The sequence below is a fragment of the Bubalus bubalis genome, chromosome 6 (genome assembly GCF_019923935.1).
Source record: "Bubalus bubalis isolate 160015118507 breed Murrah chromosome 6, NDDB_SH_1, whole genome shotgun sequence".
Taxonomy (NCBI): Eukaryota; Metazoa; Chordata; class Mammalia; order Artiodactyla; family Bovidae; genus Bubalus; species Bubalus bubalis.
The window spans coordinates 107,634,845-107,659,915 of NC_059162.1; the positions used below are offsets into that span (position 1 = coordinate 107,634,845).

General features: G+C 47.0%; 1 protein-coding gene across 9 annotated transcripts in view; it reads left to right on the plus strand.

Moving 5' to 3' along the window:
• The first annotated feature begins 768 nt into the window (after window positions 1-768).
• Window positions 769-25,071, plus strand: part of INPP5B (inositol polyphosphate-5-phosphatase B) — a 55,358-nt gene continuing 31,055 nt past the window's right edge. The window contains exons 1-7 of one of the 9 annotated variants that reach the window (XM_044945232.2): window positions 769-894; window positions 1,989-2,062; window positions 2,481-2,575; window positions 3,367-3,464; window positions 3,599-3,628; window positions 5,239-5,349; window positions 10,969-11,109. In XM_044945232.2, coding sequence (XP_044801167.2) covers window positions 777-894; window positions 1,989-2,062; window positions 2,481-2,575; window positions 3,367-3,464; window positions 3,599-3,628; window positions 5,239-5,349; window positions 10,969-11,109 — 667 coding nt within the window. In that variant the 5' untranslated portion in view covers window positions 769-776. Of the gene's footprint in view, window positions 895-1,323; window positions 1,341-1,988; window positions 2,063-2,480; window positions 2,576-3,366; window positions 3,465-3,598; window positions 3,629-5,238; window positions 5,350-10,968; window positions 11,114-11,242; window positions 11,369-12,345; window positions 12,581-25,071 lie in introns of those variants that run through there. The other 8 variants (XM_044945231.2, XM_006077551.4, XM_006077552.4 and 5 more) reach the window with 8 other exon arrangements.

Here is a 25,071-nt window from a genome sequence, read left to right on the forward strand (position 1 = left end):
ATCAATCCCCTTTCCCCTCATCCTCAGCTCAGCTTTGAAACCAAATTCAAATAAACTTGAGCTCCATTTGTGCTATGGATATTTCCAGGAAAAGAAAATGGGGAAGAAGTTACTTTCTCTGGAAGAGATTTACTTATTCAAATTGGTCACTAGGGCAGCAACTCTGAGCTTAGGGGAAAAGGACGGGGAATGGACTAGAAGTCACATGGTCACTCCTTCCCCAGCACTGACCCTTCAGTCTGGGTCAGAGCTTAAGAGAAAAAGTACTCATTAAGATAACTCACTAACTTAATAAACATGTTCTCAGGGTGAATTTGTGTGCCAGAAACAACACTGGAGTGATAAGGAAAAGATACAGCCTGTTCTCAGGGAGCTTACAGCTTAGTGACATGGCCAATAGACTGGGAGAGACTGGTCCTGGACACCCTAATCTGAGCTGGCCCTTCTGTCCATCTGGAGCAGCCTCCTTATCTTAGGTGGAGAAGGGCAGACCCCAAAGGAGGAAAGCCTTGCCCAGTGGCCAGTGAATCAGGGGAAAGGGCTGGAAAACAACAAAGTGCAGACTCAGGCTGTTGTGAGAGCTGAGCGGGGGGCCCCCCTCCCTTGATGTCTCTCCTCCTCAGGAGGAGAGAGGATGGGGCCTCAGCACAGGCGCTGCATATGAACACGGTCACACCCTTGACAACGCGTTGGCCTCCCTTTTCCCCACACAGCCCCATAAGGCAGGCAGGATGGGCTGGTTCCATCACACACCCCTGCTGAGGCTAAGGGAGGAAATGCGGCCGTGGGTGGCAGTGTCCGCGGCATGGAAGCTGGAGTCACACGTTTCAGTTGCGAGACCTTGGTCAGGACGCTTAACCTCTCTGAGTCTGTTTCTCCACCTGGAAAATGGGGGTATGTGGTTCTTCATAGTATTGTTCTCCCTGAAGCTAGGACAAGATAGGTACCTGGGGAGGAAGTGTTCCAGCAGAGGCCAGCGTCGGCCTGCCTGGAGTGCGAGGAGCTGAGGATGAAACTGAGAAAACGTTTTCCCTTAAGGTGACCATCTTCCTTCCAGGTCCTGGATAAGGAACTCTGGCCGCTCGAGGGCTGAGGATGTCGGGGGGAGTCCTTAGGAAAAGCTTTCCCGAATAGGGAGCCGAGGGTACCACAGGACTTAAGGAGTTAACGGGGCGGCGGGGGGCACAGGGAGGAGCCTCCCCAACCCCCACATTGGCACAGCATGCTGGGACTTGCAGGCTGGCTGACCATCGTGTGGCGTAGGGGCTGCTGGGAAATGTAGTCATTGACCGGGTCCCGGCCGAGGTTCCGCACACCCGGCCGCGGTGACAGCTCAGGAGGTAGGCGGCAATAGCAGGGGGCCAGGAGTGAGTGCGGGGCAGGGAAGCCAGGGCAGGGCTGGGCAGGAGGGACTGGGCAAGCTGAGGGCTGGGTGCCCTGTCCTGAGGCTGTCAGAACCGGACACCCCCAGCCTTTGGCTGATGCAATGTGGCCTGCTGGGCTGGGGGAGGGCCAAGGAGTAACAGGACACTTGCCCACCTCCAAGGCAAGAGGGACAGGACTGGAGTCCTGGTCCAGAATGAGACACTCCCTTCCCAAGATACATGCAGATACACCCCTGACACTTCCCAGACAGCTGTTAGCAGAACTCACACTGCTCCCCCAAAAGAGAGGCAGAGCCCCCGTCCTGGAGCAATAAAGACCATAGCCTCCTCTCCGGTAATGGGACAGGGCACCACACGTCCAGCAAGTAGACTGGACCCCACTAAGGAGCGACTGGATGCCCATCAGGACAGAGGCCGGCATAGCAAATTGTACCTCCCATCAGAGGCAAAGGATGGCAAAGGGGGAGGGGGAGGGAGAGGATGGGGCCTCCTCCGCCTTCTCCCAGCAGAGCCCCCCATCCCTGCCGGCGGTCCTCAAAGGCAACTCCATCACATCCCCGGTGATGTATTGACCTAAAGAACCTCCCTTCTGCCCTTCCCCAGGGTGTGCAGTGGCCGGCATGGACCAATCTGTGGCTATCCAGGAGACCCTGGCTGATGGGGAGTATTGCGTGATCATATCCTTCCCTGCAGCCTGGAGCTCCCAGCCCCAGGGCCTCCCTGCCTGGGCTTGGGAAGTGGAATGGCAGGTGTCTACGTGTCTCTCTGGTTGCCTCCCTCTCTCTGTGCCATGGGGGAGGGGGAGCGCGGGGGTGGAGGGAAGGAAATCAGTACTTACTATGTACTCAGTTCTGGACTCTCTGCCTTATGCTTTAAATACTCAGTTATCCTCCCACCCCCTGTGAAGTTGAGGGTTGATATCCCTATTTCACAGATGAGGAAGGGTCAGAGAGGTGAAGTGACCTGCCCAGGGTCACACAGTAAACCTGCATGGGTGAGGGCAGGGCAAGCCAGGGCAAGGCTGGTGGGGCGGGCCGGGTTGGGCAAGACCTGGATGCAGGCTTCCTTTCCCTTTGCCTTGACCCTGAGCGGCAGGCGGTGCAAGGTGTGCTGTGCGAGGGCGACAGCAGGCAGAGCCGCCTCCTGGGACTCGTGCGCTACCGTCCGGAGCGTGGTGGCCAGGAACACGCGTAAGTGATGGGATTGGGCCTTGCCTGTTTGGGTTTATTATTTTCCATCGTCCCTCCAGCTGGATTTCACACCTTCTAGGACAGAGTCTGAGGCTTCTGGAATAATTATAATAATGATAGTTAATAGTTTCTGAACACTATATGCCCAGCCCTATGTATTATTAGCTCATATAATCCTCAAAATCTGATGAGAAACCCTGTGGCCTGCCTGTCTTGGATTCAAACCTAGGCTTTGTTACATCTTGAGCAAACCTCAATGCATCCAAACTAAAGATTAAAATGAGTTTCTGCATATAAAGTAGTTAAAATGCTGTGAAGTACGTAAAAAGGGCTCCATAAATGTTGCTAGTAACACCCACCTATTACCCAGAAACAGCAAGAATAATGATCAAAGTTCTCACAGCTGAAAAGTGACCCTCAGGGTCTCAGATCTGGGAAGGAGGAGCCTTAGACATTTTTGAACCCATCACCCTTCCTTTACAGATGGAAAAGCTGAGGTTCAGGGAGGGAGAGGAGGAGGTGAGGATTGTCCTGTTCTTGTCACATACAGTCCTAGAATGCACAAGGGGGGGGATTATGCATGGGTTTTACTAACAAAGCGGGGTTCCCAAAGTGAGGCAAGTCCAGCCTTGATAACCCATCGGTCTCTGATGGGCACCATTGTGCAGAGAAGCATGAGCACAGCCCCCAGGGACCAAGGAGGGAATGCGAGCCGAGCACGCTGAGGCTTCCACGGTGGACCGGAGGAATGGCCCCGTGCACCCTGTCCTTACGATGCTTCCTGCCCTCAGTCTCTTCCTGTATACACACCGGAGGATGGCCATCACCGGGGACGATGTCTCCTTGGACCAGATCGTGCCAGTCTCTCGGGATTTCACACTGGAAGAAGGTGCCACAGTGGGCGGGATGGGATGATCCCTCTCCTCAGGGCCCCCAGGTCATTTCTGCCCTTGTTGGAGGTGGAGTGGTGGGAGCAAGGATGATGCTCAATGGCTAAGGGCCTTTTCCTTTCCCTCCCTGCAGTGTCCCCAGATGGTGAGCTCTACATTCTTGGTGAGTGGGCCTTTCAGTCTGAGTTGGGTCCTAATTATCTATAGTGACCTGTTTAATATCTATCTTCTTTGCTAGACTGTTTAGTTCAGTTCAGTTGCTCAGTCGTGTCTGACTCTTTGCTACCCCATGGACTGCAACACTCCAGGCTTCCCTGTCCATCACCAACTTCTGGAGCTTGCTCAAACTCACGTCCGTCAAGTCGGTGATGCCATCCAACCATTTCATCCTCTGTTGTCCCCTTCTCCTCCTGCCTTCAATCTTTCCCAGGCTCAAGGTCTTTTCCAATGAGTTAGTCCTTTGCATCAGGTGGCCAATGTATTGAAGCTTCAGCTTCAGCATCAGTCCTTCCAATGAATATTTGGGACTGATTTCCTTTAGGATTGACTGATTTGATCTCCTTGCTGTCGAAGGGACTCTCAAGAGTCTTCTCCAACACCACAGTTCAAAAGCATCAATTCTTCAGCACTCAGCTTTCTTTATGGTCCAACTCTTACATCCATACATGACTACTGGAAAAACCACAGCTTTGACAAATGGACCTTTGTCGGCAAAGTAGTGTCTCTGCTTTTTAATATGCTACCTAGGTTGGTCATAGCTTTTCTCCCAAGAAGCAGGCATCTTTTAATTTCATGGCTATAGTCACCATCTGCAGTGATTTTGGAGCCCAAGAAAATAAAGTCTCTCACTGTTTCCATTGTTTCCCCATCTACTTGCCATGAAGTGATGACTGGATCCCATGATCTTAGTATTTTGAATGTTGAGTTTTAAGCCAGCTTTTTCACACTCCTCTTTCACTCTCATCAAGAGGCTCTTTAGTTCCTCTTCACTTTTTTTTTGGCTAGATTATAGTCACAGTAGTGAAGTAGTAGTCATTATAAAAATATTGATAATAGAAATGAATATTTGGTCAAAGATGGTCTTGGCCAGGTACTATGCTAAGAGCTTTACACACATCAGCTGGTGCTCTCCTCACAATTCTATGGGGTCATCACTGCTCTCATTCATGTTTTATGGATGAGGTAATGGAGACCCAGAGAAATGAAGTGATTCAGTAAGTGGTGGGACTCAAACTCGGACTACAGACCCTGGAGCCCACACTTGATCAGTCTGCTAGGTTGCTCCTACTTATTCACTAGCTCAGCATGTGTTTTGGGCGCTCAGGTTACGCTGTAAGCCAGACACCATCCACAGGCTGATCTCTTTAGCATGGTAGTCACAGTGCCTAGCATGTCTGACTGCCAGACAGCCCCTCCGTCCACCTCTGTGTGCTTTTCATTCCACTTGGGTGGTGGTGGTGGTGGGCTGGTGGAGTGGGTAGACTATAGTTTGAGAACTTGGTCTCTTCTGTCTCCATCCAGAAGTCTGTGGCAAGGCTTACTGGCTTTTCAGAGCCTAGGTCCACCCCCTCTTGTAGACTGAGGGTGATGTTAATTTGGAGCTGGGGGTACAAATTAGCAACAGTCATTAAGTTGACCCATAAGTCAATTGCTTAAGGGTCAAAGGGGCTTTGGGAGCTTGGGCTGCTGACACTCCATTCTGGGGGCTCCAGCCCAAAGATGCACCTTAGCATCTCAGAAGCCAAGAGCTCATGTCCTGCTTCCCCTGCACAGGCTCAGATGTCACCGTCCAGCTGGACACAGCAGAGCTCAGCCTCCTATTCCAGCTCCCCTTTGGTTCACACACCAGAACGTTCCTCCAGGAAGTCGCCAGGGCCTGTCCAGGTAGGTGAGACCCCAGGCTCCCTGTGACGGGGGGAGGGAGGGGGTGGCTGGGCATTGACCTCCCCACCACCAGTTGACTTTGCACACTTTGAACTCATACTCCATAGTTTCTGTGCCCTCTTAAAGCTATTGGCATGAGGTCACAGTGCCCCCAGGTCACCAGCTGGCCACGGTGTTTGCATTTCTGTTTTCCCATTTCTGGATCAGAGTTTTAACTCCAGCAGGGCCCCTTTGCCCTCCTTGCTCTGAGCAGGGCTGAATGGAGTGAGGTGTGATTCTAATACAGAGTCTTCTGTAAATTAGCAAGATCAGCAGCTTCTAGAGGCCCATCTTCCCTCTCTCTGCCAATGACAACTAGAACCAAGGCAGGTCTGCCCTTGAACCCTGTGCTCCACTGCAACTGAGAAAATGGTCTAGCTTTGTACTAGCAGAGAGAGGTTAGTGGCCTCTAGGGCAGAATCTGTTTAGACTAGGAGATTAGCTAGGCAGGTAAAGGAGAGTTGTTCAGATCAGAAGATCAGTCAAAGAATATGCAAATTCGAGCCACCAGGTGCTGGAGCTTGGCTGTTTACCCAGCACTGTTACTTTCTTCTTTCCTAGCCAGCATCTCTGTTCTGCAGAAATGGCGGGGGTGGGGTGGGGTGGAGGGGGCGGGCTCCCTTTCTATTGTGGTCTCATCATGGAGCCTGAACGTCTGGCCACTCCAGCTTCGTTTGCCTGGTGTGCAGGAAGTGGACTGACTGGATGCAAACAGGGGAGTGTGCAAAAAGGAAACAAAATTATAGAGCCTTGAATGCTGAGTTAAAGGATTGATGCTCTAAGCAAGGGGAAATTCATCTCCAAACCTTCAACTAATAAGGATAACTTGTTTTATGATGATCATTGGTAGTTGTATGAGAAGTAATAATAGTTTATAGTCCTTGATTGATATTTTTGCCTGCATAAACACAAAAAGGCTTCAGTATATCTGCATCAAAAATGAATTCTTTAGAAGATTGATAGGAAACTGAGCAAAGGAGATGGATAGTGCACAAAAGAATACAAATGAACAATATTTTGAAGAAAAAGAAAAAGTAATTGATACGGTTTTTTAAAAAAAAGTAATAATAGTCATAACAGCCAAGAGTATAGACTTTGAAGCTATATGACCTCTTGCATTTGAAACCTGTCTTTGCTGTTCCTTAACCGTGTGACTTTGGGCATCACCTCTCTGAACCTTGGTTTTGTAGATTTTTTTTTTCTTACAGTTTTTTGAAAAAATATTTATTTGGCCGCACTGGTCTTAGTTGTGGCACCCTGAATCTGTCATCTTCCTTGCTGCATGTGGGATCTAGTTCCCTTAACAGGGATCGAACCTGGGCCCTCTGCACTGGGAGCATTGAGTCCTAGCCACTGGCCTGCCAGGGAGGTCCCTCCCTTCTTCCAGTTTTATTGAGCTCTAGTTAACATACAGCATTGTGTAAGTTTAAGGGGCACAGCATAATGATTTGACTTGCATACCTCATGAAATGATTTCCACAATAAGTTTAGTGAACATCCATCATCTCATATAGATATAAAATTAAAGACATAGAAAAAAATATTTTTTCCTGGTGATGAGAACTCATGATTTACTCTCCTAACAACTTTCATATATAACATACAGCAGTGTTAGTTAGATATATCGTGTTACACATCATATTTATGTGTGTGCTCAATCACTAAGTCATGTCCAACTCTTTGCAACCCCATGGACTGCAGCCTACCAAAGTCCTGTCTATGGGATTTCCCAGGCAAGAATACTTGAGTGGGTTGCCATTTTCTTTTCTAGGGGATCTTCCCGACCCAGATTTGGACCTATGTCTCCTGCATTGGCAGGTAGATTCTTTACCGCTGAGTCACCAGGGAAGCCCCATCATATTCCGAGTACTTAATTATCCTATAACTGGAGCTTTAGACCTTTTGACTACCTTCATGTAATCCCTCCTCCCCCCTATGTTACCCCTCCCTCTGGTAACCACAAATCTGACCTAATTTTGAGTTTGCTTGATTGTAGATTTCTATATGTAAAGAATATCTTCCTGGGAATTCCCTGGTGATTCAGTAGTTAAGACTCTGAGGTCCACTGCGGAGGGCCTGGGTTTGATCCCACAGGCTGCACAGCCAAAAAAAAGGGAATATCCTGGGGCTTCCCTGGTGGTTCAATGGTTAAGGATCTGCCTTGCAATGCAAGGGACACTGATTCAATCCCACATGCCTTAGGGCAACTAAGTCTGGCACCACCACTACTGAGCCTGCCTGCTCCAACTACTGAAGGCTGAGTGCCCTAAAGCCTGTGTTCTGCAACAAGAGAAAGCACCGCAAGGAGAAGCCTGCACACCGCAACTAGAGAGCAGTCCCTGCTCTCCATACCTAGAGCAGGCCTGAGTGCAGGGACAAAGACTCAACACAGCCAAAAATAAATAAATATTTTGGAGGAAAAAAAAAAAGAGAATATGTTCCTCAGGGAATTGTGGGAATTAAATGAGATAATACATATGAAAATGCCCAGCACATAGTAGGAACTCAGAAACTATTTCCTCAGCTAACACTGATCATGGACTTATTGTGTATTAGACACTGTTTGAAGAACTTTCAGCACATTATCTCATTTTCTTTACCACAGCCCTTCAAGGCAGGTATTATATCTCCATCTTACAGATGAGGAAACTGAGGTTCAGGGAGGGTAAGTGCCTTGTCCGAATGCATAGCTGGTATAAACAGTAGACGGAGGAGCCTGGTAGGCTGCAGTCCATGAGGTCGCTAAGAGTCGGACACAACTGAGCGACTTCACTTTCACTTTTCACTTTCATGCATTGGAGAAGGAAATGGCAACCCACTCCAGTGTTCTTGCCTGGAGAATCCCAGGGACGGGGGAGCCTGGTGGGCTGCTGTGTATGGGGTCGCACAGAGTTGGACACGACTGAAGCGACTTAGCAGCAGCTTAGCAGCAGCATAAACAATAGAGGCAGCATTAGACTGGATTAGAGCGTCTCCTCCAGAGCCTGACCTCTTGAGTTTCGCTCTAATGCATCCTAAACTCATGCCAACCCATCCCATCTAAACTGCTCAGGGAAGATTTCATGTAGGAGGTGATGTTTAAACGGAGACTTGAAGGACAAGTGAGGTTTTTACCAAGCAGGCAAGAAGGACGAAAAGAGACATTTGGAGTTAAGAGCAAGTCACTGGGTGGGACTGAAGTTGCGGTGGGAGGAAGCTGTGGAGTGAGCTGAGCCAGGAGAGGCCCACAGAGATAGTACATGAAGGACCTTAAATAAGCAACAAAGAGCTTGGACTTTTCTATAGCCTGTGGACAGCTGATGGAGTTTTAAAATGAGGAATGACAAAGCAGGATTTGCATGTTAGGAAAATTCCTCTGGCAACTGGTGCAGAAGGGGGGAACATCAAACAGGGAGATCAGTGGGGATGTATTTGCAGTGATTCAGGCATAAAAAATGAGACTTGGACCAGGGGCCATCATGGGGATGGGGAGGAGAGGATGGACTGGAGAGATCAAACTGATGAGAACGAAGGTGCCATGGCAACAGTGAGTTTGGGTTATGTTCACAACTTAACCCTCTGTGGTTACAACAGTGCCTAGCTCTGTGCGTATGCTTTGTCATGTCCAACTCTGTGTGGCCCCCATGATTGTAGCCAGCCAGGCTCCTCTGTCCATGAAATTTTCCAGGCAAGAATACTAGAGAGGGTTGCCATTTCCTACTCCAGGGGATTTTCCTAACTCAGGGATCGAACCCGAGTCTCTTTGTCTCCTGCACTGGCAGACGGACTCTTTACCATTAGTACCACCTGGTAGGCACTCAATAAATATTTGTTGAATGGAAGAACAGAACTTGATGTCTATCTGTGAGAATGAAAGACAGAGAAGAGTCGATGATTTTCCTCTCTTAGGCTTACTCCTCTTCCCTACTCCTGGGGTCTACATGTGAGGTAACCAGCAAGGAAACTATACTAACTCAAGTTCTCTGAGTAGCTGTCATGATGGACTTCCTCAGAAAGGAATTGGGTGAGAGGGGACTCTCAGAGCCAACAGGCTCTTGGGAATCCATCTGCCCAACCCTTACATTTTATAGATAAAGGGACCAGAGTCCAAGAAGAGGTTATAGGTGAAAGTAACTAGGTTTTTCCCACTCAGCCCTTGGTGAATAATGTGCAGCACAGAAGGTCAGGGAGTGGAAGTGCCTTGGTCAAGAGATTACAGTTAGAGAAAAGAATTAGGCAACATGAACTGAGTACCTACTGTGTGCCATACATTTTTCTAAATAGTCAGACAACATACAACCACCATGTTCTTCTGTTGAGTCTTGTGAGCAATACTAAAGTATAAGTATCTGTTTTATCCATGATAGAGTAAACTGACACACGGTGCCTTACCAGAAGTCATTCATCAATTGAAGTAACACGACCAGGTTTGGAACCCCAAGCTATACCTGCAAAGTCCATGGAGTCCAGAGATTTTGGTTCAGATCCCAGCTCTGCCACTTCCTAGTTGTGAACAATGTATTTAATCTCTTTGAACCTTGGCTTTATTGTTGTGTGTGAGTGTGTGTTTTGTTTTTGGCTGCACTGAGTGGCTTGTGTAATCTTAGTTCCCCTACCGGGGATTGAACCCATGCAGTGAAAGTGCAGCGTCCTAAACACTCGACCACCAGGGAATTCCCAAGCCTTGGCTTTATTATTTGTACAGTGGAAATATGAACTTGCCTTACTTACTACTCCAAGGGTTTTGTGAGGATCAGATGAGGTGCTGCTGCTGCTGCTGCTAAGATGAGGTGCAGTATAGGTTAATAGCATGTAAATGCTGAAAATAATTTAAAAGCCATGTCTGGCAGTGCCATAATCAGTCCTGCAACCCAAATTTTTTCATTTATGATGTTTTTACAAATCCAATTCAGTTTGGTCAGGGTCATGCCGTTCTACAAGGGGGGACAGGGAGGATAGCATAGGAAACAGCAAGTGTTTGGGAGTCAGGCATACCTGGGTTTGAGTGAGAGAGGCAGAGAGGACTCAAGAATTACTAGGAGAGAGGAATGGCAATCTGGTTAAGAGGGAACCATGGAGCTTCTCTTGAAGGTGTATTTCATAGCAAGCACACTGCTTTTACTTATAGAGTGTGTTTTTTGGAGAGGCCTGAGAATTGCTGATGGAGATCATGGGTAGTTAAAGCCTCCAACCGGCTCTCTAGCACTGACATCTATTTGAATTCCCACTCTGCCACTCACTCTTCCACCTTAGACTACACCTGAGCTGAGTTGCCATGGGATAATCATTGCCACGGAATAGCAGTTTCCTTCCTCCTCAAATTAGTTGTGAGAATTAGGGACGTAATATACTTGTGAAGCACAGACCTAGGCACATAATTACCACCAGGTGGGAGGAGGTGGCGCTGGTCTATCTTGGTACAGCATTTTGTTTTCATATTTATTCTTGTATTTGAGTTTCAGGTGCACCCTGTGCGAGAGGGAAACAGACTTGGAGCCTCCCCGAGAGGCTGATAGATTTGCTCACGGACGGACAACCGTGCCAAGGGGAACCGGCTCTTCAAGCCCGTGGCTCAGTAGTCCCTCCTTTTTCCTTCCACAGGCTTCGACCCAGCGACCCCAGATCCTGAGTTCCGGTGGCTGTCTCGATACAGGTGCCCTGAGCCCGAGCCCGAGCCGCCCACGCCGCAAAGCTGGAATTCGGCCCCAGGCACCTGGCCGGGGCGTGCCAGAATTGGCGGAGGCAGGTATCGGTCTTGGAAGGCGAGAAAGGGATTGGAGGAGACCTAGCCTCAGGGACGGGCCCCGTCTGTTTTGGGGCGGGGCTACTAAGCAGGCTGGCCTTCGATTGGCGGGGGTGGCACGCGGGGGCGGGACCCTCGGGGGGGCGGAGCTGGGGGCGGAGCGGCTCGGGCAGCGAGATGAAGAGCTTGAGGAAGCTGGCAGGGAAATGTCCGCCGCCGCCGGCTCTCGGGAGCGCGACTCTGCAGGTCTGGCGGGAGGTGGGTAGCTGGGCTGGGGCTTTGAGCCGGGGGTGGTGGCGGGCTTAGCCCTCGGGCGGGCGGGGTCTGCGGGGTTGTCCGGCGAACGCCTGGGGCGAAGACCAAGGTCCTGGCCCTACGGAGGCGGGGACATTGGGTCCGAAGGGCTCTGGGGATGTTAGTTCTCAGCCCGCCGTGATGAGGGCAGGCGCGGGCCAGTGGGGGTATTCAGGAATCCCGAGGTCGGGATTGTGGTTGTAGTAAAGCTCTGTTCTTGCTTCGCTGTGTGACCCGGGGCAGGTGGCTGCCCCTCTCTGAGCTTCAGTTTCTCCATCCTGACGTTCGAGTCTGACTTGTGTTGGGGATGCACTCCCCATCACAGAGCGTTCCTTTGGGTGAGGACTGGTGTGTGTACTGGGGCTGCCTGGCTCTCCTGTCGGTCCTCAGCCCCTCTGAGAGATTGGACTCTGCGCAGACCGGGAGTCCAGGAGAGCCCTGTCCACCTTGGGCATGGAGGCCATGGTGAGGTTACAGGTAAAAGAGACTAGTTTTTTTTTTTCCACCCAGCCCTTGCTGGATAAGGCTGTGCAGCACAAAAGGCCGATTGTTGAGCAGGAGATTGTCTTTTGGAGAGTGAGAGGCCCCCGGCTGAAATTTGGGTCAGTCTGGTGCTTTGGGAGGAGGTATTTTTGGTCCAGCTCCTGGATTTTCTGTCCGGGGCTCCCTGGTATGTTTTATTCCTGGGTGTGCCCGTGCAGCTCCTGTTCCGTCCAAGCTTTGGCATGACCGTGAGTACCCACTTGTGTCCCATTTCTCGGCCACTTGCTAGAGAACTGTCAACTGCCTGTGTAAGCGCGGGCCGGCACTCCACTTGCTCTTACCAGGCTTGGAAACTGTGAGGGGCGGGGGGGAGTAACGCATTGCACAAGTCTGTAAAATGAGAGGAAACGAAGCGAGCAGAGGACTTCCTCCGCGCTTGTGCTTTACCTTCTTTGCAGCCGCCGCAAGACGCGGTCACAGCACCCGATGGTGCTGATAGTTTGCGTCTCATGGGCTTATCTCAGTTATGAAGTGCTGATATTGAGACAGCTTTTGCATCAGTTTCCATGACATTCTGGGCTCTGGTACTGGGACAGGTGAGAATTTAAGATTAAGAACATATCCTTCCCTGGCCCCTTGGAAAGAGGCTGCCAGCATCCAGACAGAAGACAGGCCGGATGGCAGCAGAAAGAGGTGGGTTCTGTCTTTTCGGCCAGCACGCCGGATCCTATTGAAGCGCTTCATCTCTTGAATGGAGGGAGGTCTTCTGTGAGGAGTCGGGATGGCTTTGAAACAGTTATCTGCCGCGGGGTCGTGAATGTAAACGGATCTCAGACTCTTTTGTGATCTTTCAAAAATCCCAAACTAGCTGCATGCCGGTGAAGAGTTACTGTCAAGGTGCTGGTTTCATTTTTAATTTGAAATTATTTGTCCCTGTCATAATCCCTACAATAAATGGGATTACACTATTAAATGGTAAGTTGCTCAGGTTACAATTGGTAAGAAATGGCCGCAGCCCTCTAGTTCTGTTTGGATAGCTGTGTTTGCAGAGTTCTTTGGTCTCAGAGGTCTCAAAGGAGAGTCATGTCATCTACAACAAGTAGGGGGAACCCTTGGGGCCTCCTCTGAATGTCCCAGACAGTCCAGACCCAGCGGGAAACAGATAGGGAATTTGGTGCTTCCTATATGCATGTAATCAAAATACCCACTTCCTGATGGCTTTGGGAACCAACCCGAGCATTGCTTTAAAATGCTGTGTGTGATATGCATCAGGAGAAACAGGGCTTCTCCAAGGAGCTGACAGTGACAGAGGGATCTGATGATTCACAGAGGTGAGTGAGTGTGGGGTCGGCTCAGCAGGAGGGGGCTAGTCAAGGTCTAGCTATTTGGGGGGCAAAGTGAATCTGGTTTTCACTCTCTGCCTTTGTTTTGGTAGAGAAAGGAAACATCTCACTTGGCTGCATCACTCCAAAATGTCCATTTTTCCCCCCTTGATTTGTCTTTCCTGCATTCAGGAGGGTCAGGCTAAACTTGGTAGAGGTTGCAGAAAAGTGAAATGCTGCTAGTTTTCATTTGGGGTCAGTGTTCTCAGGTTCAAACCAGGATCTTTGAGCTAAGTTATGATGTGGAAGTGAGATATAAGCCTTCTTGTTGAGTGACAACCTGTTCATCTGATTCTCTTGGCTTCTTCAGGTGCCAAGACCTCGCATGGGTCCCAGACAAGTAGCTGTTGTGAGTGGGGGATCTTTCTGCTTCTTCACTTAGTTAACTGCTCTGTGGTGTAGCTTTTTTTTTTTTTTTTCTTAAAAAGAAATAAAGAGAAATACCTTCCTGTTTCTGTTTAGCCAATTGAAGGTGCTTTTATCGAGAAAACCCCTTGGGGAATCTGCCTCTGACTCAGTGCTCACCCTGTCATTGTGTAAAATATTCACTTGCCTCATCCTACACACACTCAAAGACCTGAAGCTGTGTTCTGGAGGACTGTGAGCTATGGGCTTGAGAGGAAGCAGCCACTCAGAAGTCCCACTGGGGTTGTTCTGGGCTAATTTAATGAAATGGTAACAACAGACTCATTGCAGAGTTCTGAAGTGGTTTTCTGATTCCATGGTTGATTCAAAACGAGATGGCTTTGTAGTAACTCAAATTCAGAATGAGATGTGCTATGGGTATTTTTTCCCCTGGACCCAGGAAATAAAGCATTGAAGTCTGTGTGGCCTGAGAAAGGAAATGAATGCTATTTATAACTCAGGGTAGCATAAAGGGTAACCTAGATTACTAGGGTAGAAGCCAGTGAGAATGTTGGAAAAACAGCCCCTGGGGTCAGTCAGTCGCCCTGCTCCTCCTCCTCTTAATAAATAAAATCTGTGTGACTGACATACCCTTTTAGCACAGAAAATGAATTTTCCTAGATGTTTATCTTACACGTAGAACTCTTGCCCATCATCTCCACCTTTGTGGGAAACTGCTGGCTCCTAAGCAAATTAATTGGGCTCACTTTGTTTCTTTAAACAAAAGAGAACTGTGTTCCTTTTTCTTCCTTCTTGTGTTGTTCCGTTCTCCATTCCCCTTGTGTTTGTTTCTTGAACAGGAGAACCCCCTGAAGACTTTTCTCTCCTTCAGAAAACAGGTTGTCGTGGAATTTTACAGTGGGAGCATGGAGCAAGCGAGATGACCCACAAACATTCCCTTAGAAGGGGCGCTTTGCACAGGAAAGTCCTCAGGGACAGAAGGTTCGGGAAGAGGGAGGCATCAATATTTACTAAAGGAAAGACAGTCTGGAGACATAGACACTCACTAGCTTGCTTGTTTTTTTTTGCTGCTTCAAATCGACTGTAACAAACTTGTAGATTTTACGTTGCAGTGGTGCAAGTGTGAACTAAAGCTCCAAGCATGAAGGCTTAGGATTTGAGCAAAGTATATGTCTACGTGGCCTACTTTAATTTTTATTTTTCCTACTGCATGTTAGTATCACACTGGACATACCTCTGACTTTCCTCTCGTCCCTCTGTAAGATAGGAGTGAAAGTTTGCCTCCTAGAAGGTCTCATAGGACTGAAGAAATTCAAATTTGGCGGGGGGGTGGGGGGGGGGCTTCCTCTGGGAAACCTGTTTAGGATTTGCAGATGCCCACCTCAAAGAGTTTAGAAACTGGCTGCGCTCCTCAGGGCCTTTCCTAGGCTGGCTTGTTTCAAGTTCCATATTCATTCTCTTCTTTACTCCTTTCCTTCCTCCAGTTTCTTTTCTGTCAATACAATCACTAAAAACCTCAGTCATCCTTGACTCTTCCCTCCCCATGTCTAATAACCACATTTGGTCCATTTTTTCCCTGCAATTTAAAAATCTTTTGAAAATTAAAGAGATTAAGTCCCAGTAGTTCACGTTGGTATCCTCTCACTTGAACTAGTGCAGTGCTGTCCCTACAAGTCTTCCCCTAGGTCTCCTCCTCCCTTGCGGCTTGCCCTCAGTTCAGTTCAGTTCAGTCGCTCAGTCGTGTCCAACTCTTTGTGACCCCATGAATCACAGCATGTCAGGCCTCCCTGTCCATCACCAACGCCTGAAGTTCATTCAGACTCACGTCCATCGAGTCAGTGATGCCATCCAGCCATCTCATCCTCTGTCATCCCCTTCTCCTCCTGCCCCCAATCCCTCCCAGCATCAGAGTCTTTTCCAATGAGTCAACTCTTTGCATGAGGTGGCCAAAGTACTGGAGTTTCAGCTTTAGCATCATTCCTTCCAAAGAAATCCCAGGGCTGATCTCCTTCAGAATGGACTGGTTGGATCTCCTTGCAGTCCAAGGGACTCTCAAGAGTCTTCTCCAACACCACACTTCAAAAGCATCAATTCTTCGGCACTCAGCCTTCTTCACAGTCCAACTCTCACATCCATGCATGACCACTGGAAAAACCATAGCCTTGACTAGACGGACCTTTGTTGGCAAAATAATGTCTCTGCTTTTGAATATGCTATCTACGTTGGTCATAACTTTCCTTCTAAGGAGTAAGCGTCTTTTAATTTCATGGCTGCAGTCACCATCTGCAGTGATTTTGGAGCCCCCAAAAATAAAGTCTGACACTGTTTCCACTGTTTCCCCATCTATTTCCCATGAAGTGATGGGACCAGATGCCGTGATCTTCGTTTTCTGAATGTTGGGCTTTAAGCCAACTTTTTCACTCTCCTCTTTCACTTTCATCAAAAGGCTTTTTTAGTTCCTCTTCACTTTCTTCCATAAAGGTGGTGTCATCTGCATAGCTGAGGTTATTGAGATTTCTCCCAGCAATCTTGATTCCAGCTTGTGCTTCTTCCAGCCCAGCGTTTCTCATGATGTACTCTACATAGAAGTTAAATAAGCAGGGTGACAATATACAACCTTGATGTACTCCTTTTCCTATTTGGAACCAGTCTGTTGTTCCATGTCCAGTTCTAACTGTTGCTTCCTGACCTGCATACAAATTTCTCAAGAGGCAGGTCAGGTGGTCTGGTATTCCCATCTCTTTCAGAATTTTCCACAGTTTATTGTGATCCACACAGTCAAAGGCTTTGGCATAGTCAATAAAGCAGAAATAGATGTTTTTCTGGAACTCTCTTGCTTTTTCCATGATCTAGCGGATGTTGGCAATTTGATCTCTGGTTCCTCTGCCTTTTCTAAAACCAGCTTGAACATCTGTAATTTCACGGTTCACGTACTGCTGAAGAGGGTAACTTTTATCACGCCCTGCTGTTTTGTTTGTGAACTTGAATGCTGCATCACTCCCTGTAGCCTGTGGAATAAAGTTCAGATTCTTTAGTGGGACATCTAAGTCCTGCAGGCCTGGCCTCAGCCCCTCTGTCGAGCCTTATCGTCCCCAACTCACCTTCATTTCCTCTTACTTCAGACCTGATTGCTTATTATTTCTGTGTTTTTTCATCTTCGTTGGCTGTTCATTCATCTGCATTTGTACAAGCTCGAACGTGCTACTCTTAGCATTTTGCATCCTGTCTCATCCCCGAATGCCAGCCCAATGCCTTGTATATCAGTAGGTGCTCAAAAAATGTCTATTGTCTTTGAGACCTGAACTGTTCCAGCTCCAGTGCTTTGTTGCCTGAAGGATGCCTGCCCCCTTCCTCTTTAAGCGGGTTCTGCACTTCTTTCCACCCCTCAACCCCTTCCTGGTTTGCTTTTGCCCACTTCTCTTTCAGTTTTATCACCAGACCACAGACAGTTCACAGAAGGCCAGCAAAGAGAGAGCCTGGAGGAAAAAGTCAAGTCATCTCTCCAGTAGCCTGTGACCATTATAACCTGTGGCTGAAAAGTAATTGCATGGTCGTAGTCTTTCCTCAGAAGCTAAGCTAGTGATATTTATTTAGTCCTTGCTAACCTAAACTGGGGGCTTCCCTGGTGACGCAGGGGTAAAGAATCCACCTGCCAGTGTAGGAGATGCAGGTTCTATACCTGGATCAGGAAGATCCCCTGGAGAAGGAGAAGGTAACTCACTGCAGTATTCTTGCCTGGGAAATCTCATGGACAGAGGAGCCTAGTGGGCTACAGTCCATGGGGCCTCAAAGAGTCGGACACGACTGAGCGACTAAACAACAACAAGAGCTCAAGTTGGATTTGCACAGGGGGCAAATTGGATTTTGTGACCAGGGCTTACAGGTTTGCGGGGCCTGGGATGTGTTTTTAGAGATGCCTCTGCTTACGTGAATTGTTAAAGTCTATGGTGCTTTTTTCTAAAGCCATGAGATAGTGGGAAATTTTTTTTTCTTTTTTTTTTTTTTAAAGGAAGGAAGAAAGGAAGGAAAGGACTAAGAAGCATGGCTATTTGATTTTCAAAAAAGTAACAGAACTGTTTGGGTTGGTTGCCATGTTGGAATAGGAATCATTGATTCTTTCCATTCTTTTTAATGCTGGGTGCCCTGGGCTATGGGCTTCTCTCAAGAGTTCTCTGCCCTGTGTGTGCTATGTATTTCGTTCCCTTTGGTGATAAGAGTCAAATCCAAACTCCACATGGCATTCAAAGTCTTACAGTTTGGCCTTAATACATATAATAAAAACCTATTCCTAATAAATTAAAACAATAAAATTATAGTTATACATAAAAATCGATTACTATTATAACTATTATTATCACTGGCAGTTAACATTTAGTAAACACTATGGGCCTTACCCAGTGCACAGAAAAGTTCTGTAAGAGGATGTCCATTTTTCACATGGAAAGACTAAGGCTCAGAGAGGGTAAGTGACTGTGAGAATAGAATTCAGGTCATCTGTTTGAATCTAATGCTTGAGCCCTAACCCTAACACTCTTCTTTTGTATCCCATGATGCTTCTCAAACAAAACCTTGCATGTCTACTTATTTATACTACTTGTTATGACTTATTTCTGAGCATATCATGATGCCATGTCTCTGCGCTGGAATTATTTCCTCTGCCAGAAATGCTTTCTGCATGTCACCTTTTTCTGATACTGTTCTAGTTTCAAGGATTCTTGAGTAATTTAGGCCAGTATTATATAATCCTATTTATAAACTATAGTCAAAGTTGGAAGAGATTTTTAAATGTATTTATTTATGTGAATGAGAACTCAAATCTATTCATAACCATTTCTTCATATTACTTTGTTCTGCAGTCAGAAAGGAACATGTGAGTTTTTGATTAACCGCACAGACTCTTGCCCATATTCCCTGGGTTTGAATCCTGGCTGTACTGTTTATTAGCTGTGTGTTCTTGGGCAGGTTACTTACCTTCTCTGTGTTTATCTCAGTCTGTACAGTGGAGATAAGAATGCCATCTACCTCATGGAGGAGTTGTGAAGATTAAGTATACATACGGAGGTTAAAACCATGCCTGACATGCAGTAAGCCTTAAGTATTTGCGATTAATATTATTCATGATTGATATTACTATCGTTGTCATCGTTAACACAGTCTGACTTTGGGTCTGGGTAACTAGGTCGGGATCGCTCTGATTCCTTGTAAAGCGAATGAATCTCTTGCTAGTATGTGTTGCCTTGTCTTAGACTCAGAGAGGCCGTGGGACGGCCTCCTGGTGGTGTGTACCCAGCATCAAGAAGCGTTAATCCTGCCTATGGGAACTGCCGAATAATTTGCTCACATGGTTTTGCAGGTTCTTCAAGTGTGCTGGAAATGGAATGCCAGGGCCGGTTACTGAGGAGATAGGGACACCACCTTATCTAGTAGATGCTCAGAAAGGGGCAGGATATGATTGTCACCCAGTAGTGACAGCCATACACCCACACAGCCTGTGCAGACCAGGGTGGTACTTTTGCTTTGTTATTCAGACCGACTTAATCCTTCTCTCCATGTAGTACTTACTCCTAAGAGTTCATAGTTTCATTGAAGATGTTGTGCTCATGTTGGCAAAAGGGAGGCTGTGGAGTTCTGACTGTTAATGTCAACGGTGCTGTTTACTGGGCTAACTCTGTGTCGCTGGGCATGTCTGCTCCCTGTTCTGGACCTCAGTATCCTTATTTGTAAAATGAGGCCAATAATCAGAAATAACACATGAAGCATGTAGCGCAAACCTAGCTATTCATATTAGAGGGGACTCGGTAAATGAGCATCATCATTATCAAGGCCGAGGGGGATGAGGAGTGGCAAGGCAGAGGGAAGAGAACTAACCATTCCTGCGTATGTGCTGTGTACCTGGCATGGTGTGAGGTTCTTGACCTGTTTAGAATTTCATTTGTTTATTCTTTTGGCCTCTCTCCAAGTGTAGTGGTGTTATCATCATTTTACAAATGAGGAAACAAATGAAGTAGTTTGCTTGAGGTTTCCTGTGAGGTTATGGATGCAGCCGGTAAAATGGCCAGGTCATTTTATTCCAAAGCCCCATGGCTTTTCCAAAAACACTCAAATGACCCTTAAAATGCTAGACAAGTCATACAGACTGGAAGGCCTTCAGAATTGAGAGAAATGACTGCCGAGGGCTAGTGTGGTCGTGGAGAGCTTGGTGGTGGAGGCGTTGAGGCTGGACTTTGAGGAGAGGGGTCCAGAAGTCAGAGTGAGGGCGACGTGCCCGGGGAACCTGTCTGTTTATTAAATCGGCTGTCTCCAGGTGGCACATGGGGAGAGAGCGCAGGACCAGTTTGCAAAGGGCCTCTCCTGTGCCAGTCCACCCAGCTTTGGACCTTCGCCTGCAGGCAGTGGTGTAATACTGGAGGGTTTAGAGCAGGGGAGATGAAATCAGATTTTAACCTGGCCAAGTCCAGAGATAAAACTGGCAGATCGCGTCAGGAGAAGCAGGAAGCTCTCTCGTTGGGAGGCTTTTGATGTAACAGGTGAGGGGAGGAGGCCTGGGGGAAGGCAGCGTGAGGGGAGGAGGCCTGGGGGAAGGCAGCGGTGAGAATGAAGAGGCGGGTGGCTGACCAGCCCTGGCGGCCCAAGGAGAGTGGTGAGCGAAGGGCGGGATGGCAAACCAGGCTGATGGGGAAATGACGGGGCTGTGACAGAAGGGAGAGCCCAGCGGAAGCCCAGAAGTCAAAGTTCAGCTTTACCTGGGACCCACCCGTGCGCTGAGACGTGAGCAGTGGAGGGCCTGATGCCAGGCACAGCTGGGTAGCTCTGTTTGGAACTGACTGTGATGGCCAGTGATTCTCGGAGAAGAGAAGAGCCAGATCTAGAACTGCAATGACCAATGTGGTAGTCCCTAGTCACATGTGGCTATTTAAATTTACTCTAGGTATTTATTTATTTATTTTTTTAAATTTTATTTTATTTTTAACTCTAGGTATTTAAAATTACCAGTTCACTTTCTCATTTTAACTGTTCAAGTGTAGCTAGTAGCTACTCTTTTGGGCGGTGCAGTTATAGAGCATTTCCATCATCTGTTGGATTGCACTGGTCTGGATCTTGGGAAAACCTGTGAAAAACTGGGGGACATGCAGGGGGAAACCAGGACAAGAGGAGCAATTGAAATAAGAAATAATGTAGCTGCCTTTTGGGCAATTCTCAAAAGAAATAGAGTACTTGAATTTTGATTTGAATTTGCTGGTTTGACTTCTAGAGCCCCTCTGGTCATGCAGTGAGGGGTAGCCTAGATTAACCATAGGAAGCAGTCATAGGCAGATACTGTTATCTTTGTTCAGTTCAGGAAGCAGAAGCTTAGAGAAGTGAGATAACTTCTTCAAGGTCATAGAGCTAGTAAGTAGCAGGGCCAGAAATGGAACCAAGTCTGACTCTAAAGCCTCTCTCTCTATATGTGTGTGTGTGTGTGTGTGTGTACATATATATATAGTGCTTTGTACATATATGTACATGCTATGTACAAAGGCCAAAACCTTTGACTGTGTGGATCGCAACAAACTGTGGAAAATTCTTAAAGAGATAAGAATACCAGACTACCTTACCTGCCTCCTGAGACATCTGTATGCAGGTCAAGAAGCAACAGTTCGAACCAGACATGGAACAATGAACTGGTTCCAAATCAGGAAAGGAGTACATTAAGGTTGTATATCGTTACCCTGCTTATTTAACTTATATGCAGAGTACATCGTGTGAAATGCCAGGGTGGATGAAGCACAAGCTGGAATCAAAATTGCCAGGAGAAATATTAGTAACCTCAGATATACAGATGACACCACCCTTATGGCAGAAAGCGAAGAGGAACTGAAGAGCCTCTTGATGAAAGTGAAAGAGGAGAGTGAAAAAGCTGGCTTAAAACTCAACATTCAAAAAACTAAGATCATGGTATCCGGTCCCATCCTAGATGGGGAAACAAGGGAAACAATGAGAGACGTTATTTTTTTTTGGCTCCAAAATCACTGCAGATTGTAACTGCAGCCATGAAATTAAAAGATGCTTGCTCCTTGGAAGAAAAGCCTAGACAGCATATTAAAAAGCAGAGACATTACTTTGCTGACAAAGCTGTCTAGTCAAAGCTATGGTTTTTCCAGCAGTCATGTATGAATGTGAGAGTTGGACCATAAAGAAAGCTGAGCACTGAAAAATTGATGCTTTTGAACTGTGGTATTGGAGAAGACTCTTGAGAGTCTGTTGGACTGCAAGGAGATCCAACCAGTCTATCCTAAGGGAAATCAGTCCTGAATATTCATTGGAAGGACTGATGCTGAAGCTGAAGCTCCAATACAGAAATCAATCACTGGCTACCTGATGCAAAGAACTGACTCATTGGAAAAGACCCTGATGCTGGGAAAGATTGAAGGCAGGAGGAGAAGGGGACGACAGCATGAGACAGTTGGGTGGCATCACTGACTCAGACATGAGTTTGAGCAAGCTCCAGGAGTTGGTGATGTACAGGAAAGCCTGGCTTACTGCAGTCCATGGGGTCGCAAAGAGTCGGACACGACTGAGCGACTGAATTGACCTGTACTGATGTACATATATACTTCCCAGGTGGCGCTAGTGGTAAAGAACCTGTTGGCTAATGCAGGTGATGTAAGAGATGCTGGTTTGATCCCTAGGTTGGGATGATCCCCTGGAGAAGGAAGTGGCAACCCAGTCCAATATTCATGCCTGCAAAATCCCACGGACAGAGAAGCCTGGCAGGCTACATACAGTCCATGGGGTCACAGAGAGTCAGACACGGCTGAGCAACTGAACTGAACATGTTTGTGTGTATGTACTCTGCTGTGTCCAATTCTGTGCAACCCTATGGACTGTATCCTGCCAGGTTCCTCTGTCTGTGGGACCTTCCAAGCAAGAATACTGGAGTGGGTAGCCATTTCATACTCCAGGATGTGTATATATAGTATTTATATATATATAGTATGAAGTGAAGTGAAAGTAAGTCCCTCAGTCGTGTCTGACCCTTTACGACCCCATGGTGTACAGTCCATGGGATTCTTCCAGGCCAGAGTACTGGAGTGGGTAGCCTTTCCCTTCTCCAGGGGATCTTTCCAACCCAGGGATTGAACCCAGGTCTCCCGCATTGCAGATGGATTCTTTATCAGCTGAGCCACAAGGGAAGCCCGTGTGTGTGTGTGTGTGTGTGTGTGTGTGTGTGTATATATATATATATACACACACCAAAAAAATACATCTTATTTTATCTAACTTTGAAAGTACCTATAAGCAAAAAGAAAAAAAAAATTACCACTGAGAAATAACTACTATTGACCTTTAGTGTATGCTTTTCAGACTTTCCCATGGGTATATGTGTGTGTCTAAATAAATACATATATATGTATATTTATAAACATGTGGTATATATGTACATAGACATATTCCAGTCTTTCCTGATGCATGTAGGCCATGCTCTTAACTACCACCCTTAATCCTTTATCAGCATTTCTAAAGTCCTGAAAGCTCTGAAGATGGGAAAAAAAATTTTTTTTCCCTAAGTTTGGCTCAAGCTCAGTTTGGCAGTTAAGACTTGTCTGAACTGCCAGGAAACTATTTATAGGCTTTATTTATCCCACTAAGCATTACTACTCATAAGTTGCACTAAGGAGATATTGAAGCAATTGATTTCTGGATGTTCCCTTGACTCTGCTGGTGCTGTATAACATACAACACAGATTATATGTTACCTTTCTAAAATCCCCAAATTTTGAATTCCAAGATACACTTGGCCCCAAGGGTTTCAGATAAGGGATTGTGGATCTGTATTAGGTTATACTGCTGCTTTAAGAATTTTCCATAGTTTGTTGTGACCCATACAGTCAAAGGCTTTGGCATAGTCAATAAAGAAGATGTTTTTCTGGAACTCTCTTGCTTTTTCGATGATCCAGTAGATATTGGCAATTTGATCTCTGGTTCCTCTGCCTTTTCTAAATCCAGCTTGAACATCTGGAAGTTCACGGTTCACGTACTGTTGAAGCCTGGGTTGGAGAATTTTGAGCATTACTTTGCTAGCCTGTGAGATGAGTGCAATTGTGCAGTAGTTTGAACATTCTTTGGCATTGTCTTTCTTTGGAATTGGAATGAAAACTGACCTTTTCCAGTCCTGTGGCCACTGATGAGTTTTCCAAATTTGCTGGCATTTTGAGTGCAGCACTTTCACAGCATCATCTTTCAGAATTTGAAATAGCTCAACTGGAATTCTATCACCTCCACTAGTTTGTTCTTAGTGATGCTTCCTATGGACACTTGACTTCACATTCCAGGATATCTGGCTCTAGGTGAGTGATGAAAATAAAGAGTCTCTTGATGAAAGTGAACGAGGATTGTGAAAAAGTTGGCTTAAAGCTCAGCATTCAGAAAACTAAGATCATGGCATCCAGTCCAATCACTTCATGGCAAATAAATGGGGAAATGATGGAAACGGTGAGAGACTTTATTTTTGGGGGGCTCCAGAATCACTACAGATGGTGACTGCAGCCTTGATATTAAAAGACGCTTGTTCCTTGGAAGAAAAGCTATGACTGACCTGGACAGCCTATTAAAAAACAGAGACATTACTTTGCCAACAAAGGTTTATGTAGTCAAAGCTGTGGTTTTTCCAGTAGTCACGTATGGATGTGACAGTTGGACCATAAAGAAGGCTGAGCACTGAAGAACTGATGCTTTTGAACTGTGGTGTTGGAGAAGACTCTTGAGAGTCCCTTGGACTGCAAGGAGATCCAATCAGTCCATCCTAAAGGAAGTCAGTCCTGAATATTCATTGGAAGGACTGATGCTGAAGCTGAAGTTCCAATACTTTGGCCACCTGATGTGAAGAACTGACTCATTAGAAAAGACCCTGGTGCTGGGAAAGGTTGAAGGTGGGAGGAGAAGGGGACGACAGAGGATGAGATGGTTGGATGGCATCACTGACTCAGTGGACATGTGTTTGAGTAAGCTCCGGGTGTTGGTGATGGACAGGGAAGCCTGGCGTGCTGCAGTCCATGGGGTCACAAAGAGTCAGACACGACTGAGCGACTGAACTGAACTGATACTGCTGGTTGGGCCAAAAAAGGTGCCTCCAGGAGCAGTGTTATCTATTTAGACAGGCGTGTGAGAGGGGTGCAGGTTCTGTAATACGAGCAGTGCACAGAATTCACATGAAAAATGGTAGTTCTGCACATCTAGGTCAAGCTGCAGTTATCTCTTGATTTACCTACTAGGAGGTTCTTACTTGGACATGGTTTCAATTGTAGGTATGAAAGGTGATCATCAGAAAGCACCCAGAAAAAAAACACCCAGAAATTACTTTGATCTTAATCCTTGCCGTGAGGCTCTTTGTTCAGTATTTACTGACTGCCTGGTACATTTCATATGTTGTGGCAGGCCGGGATAGGGGTGTTCCAG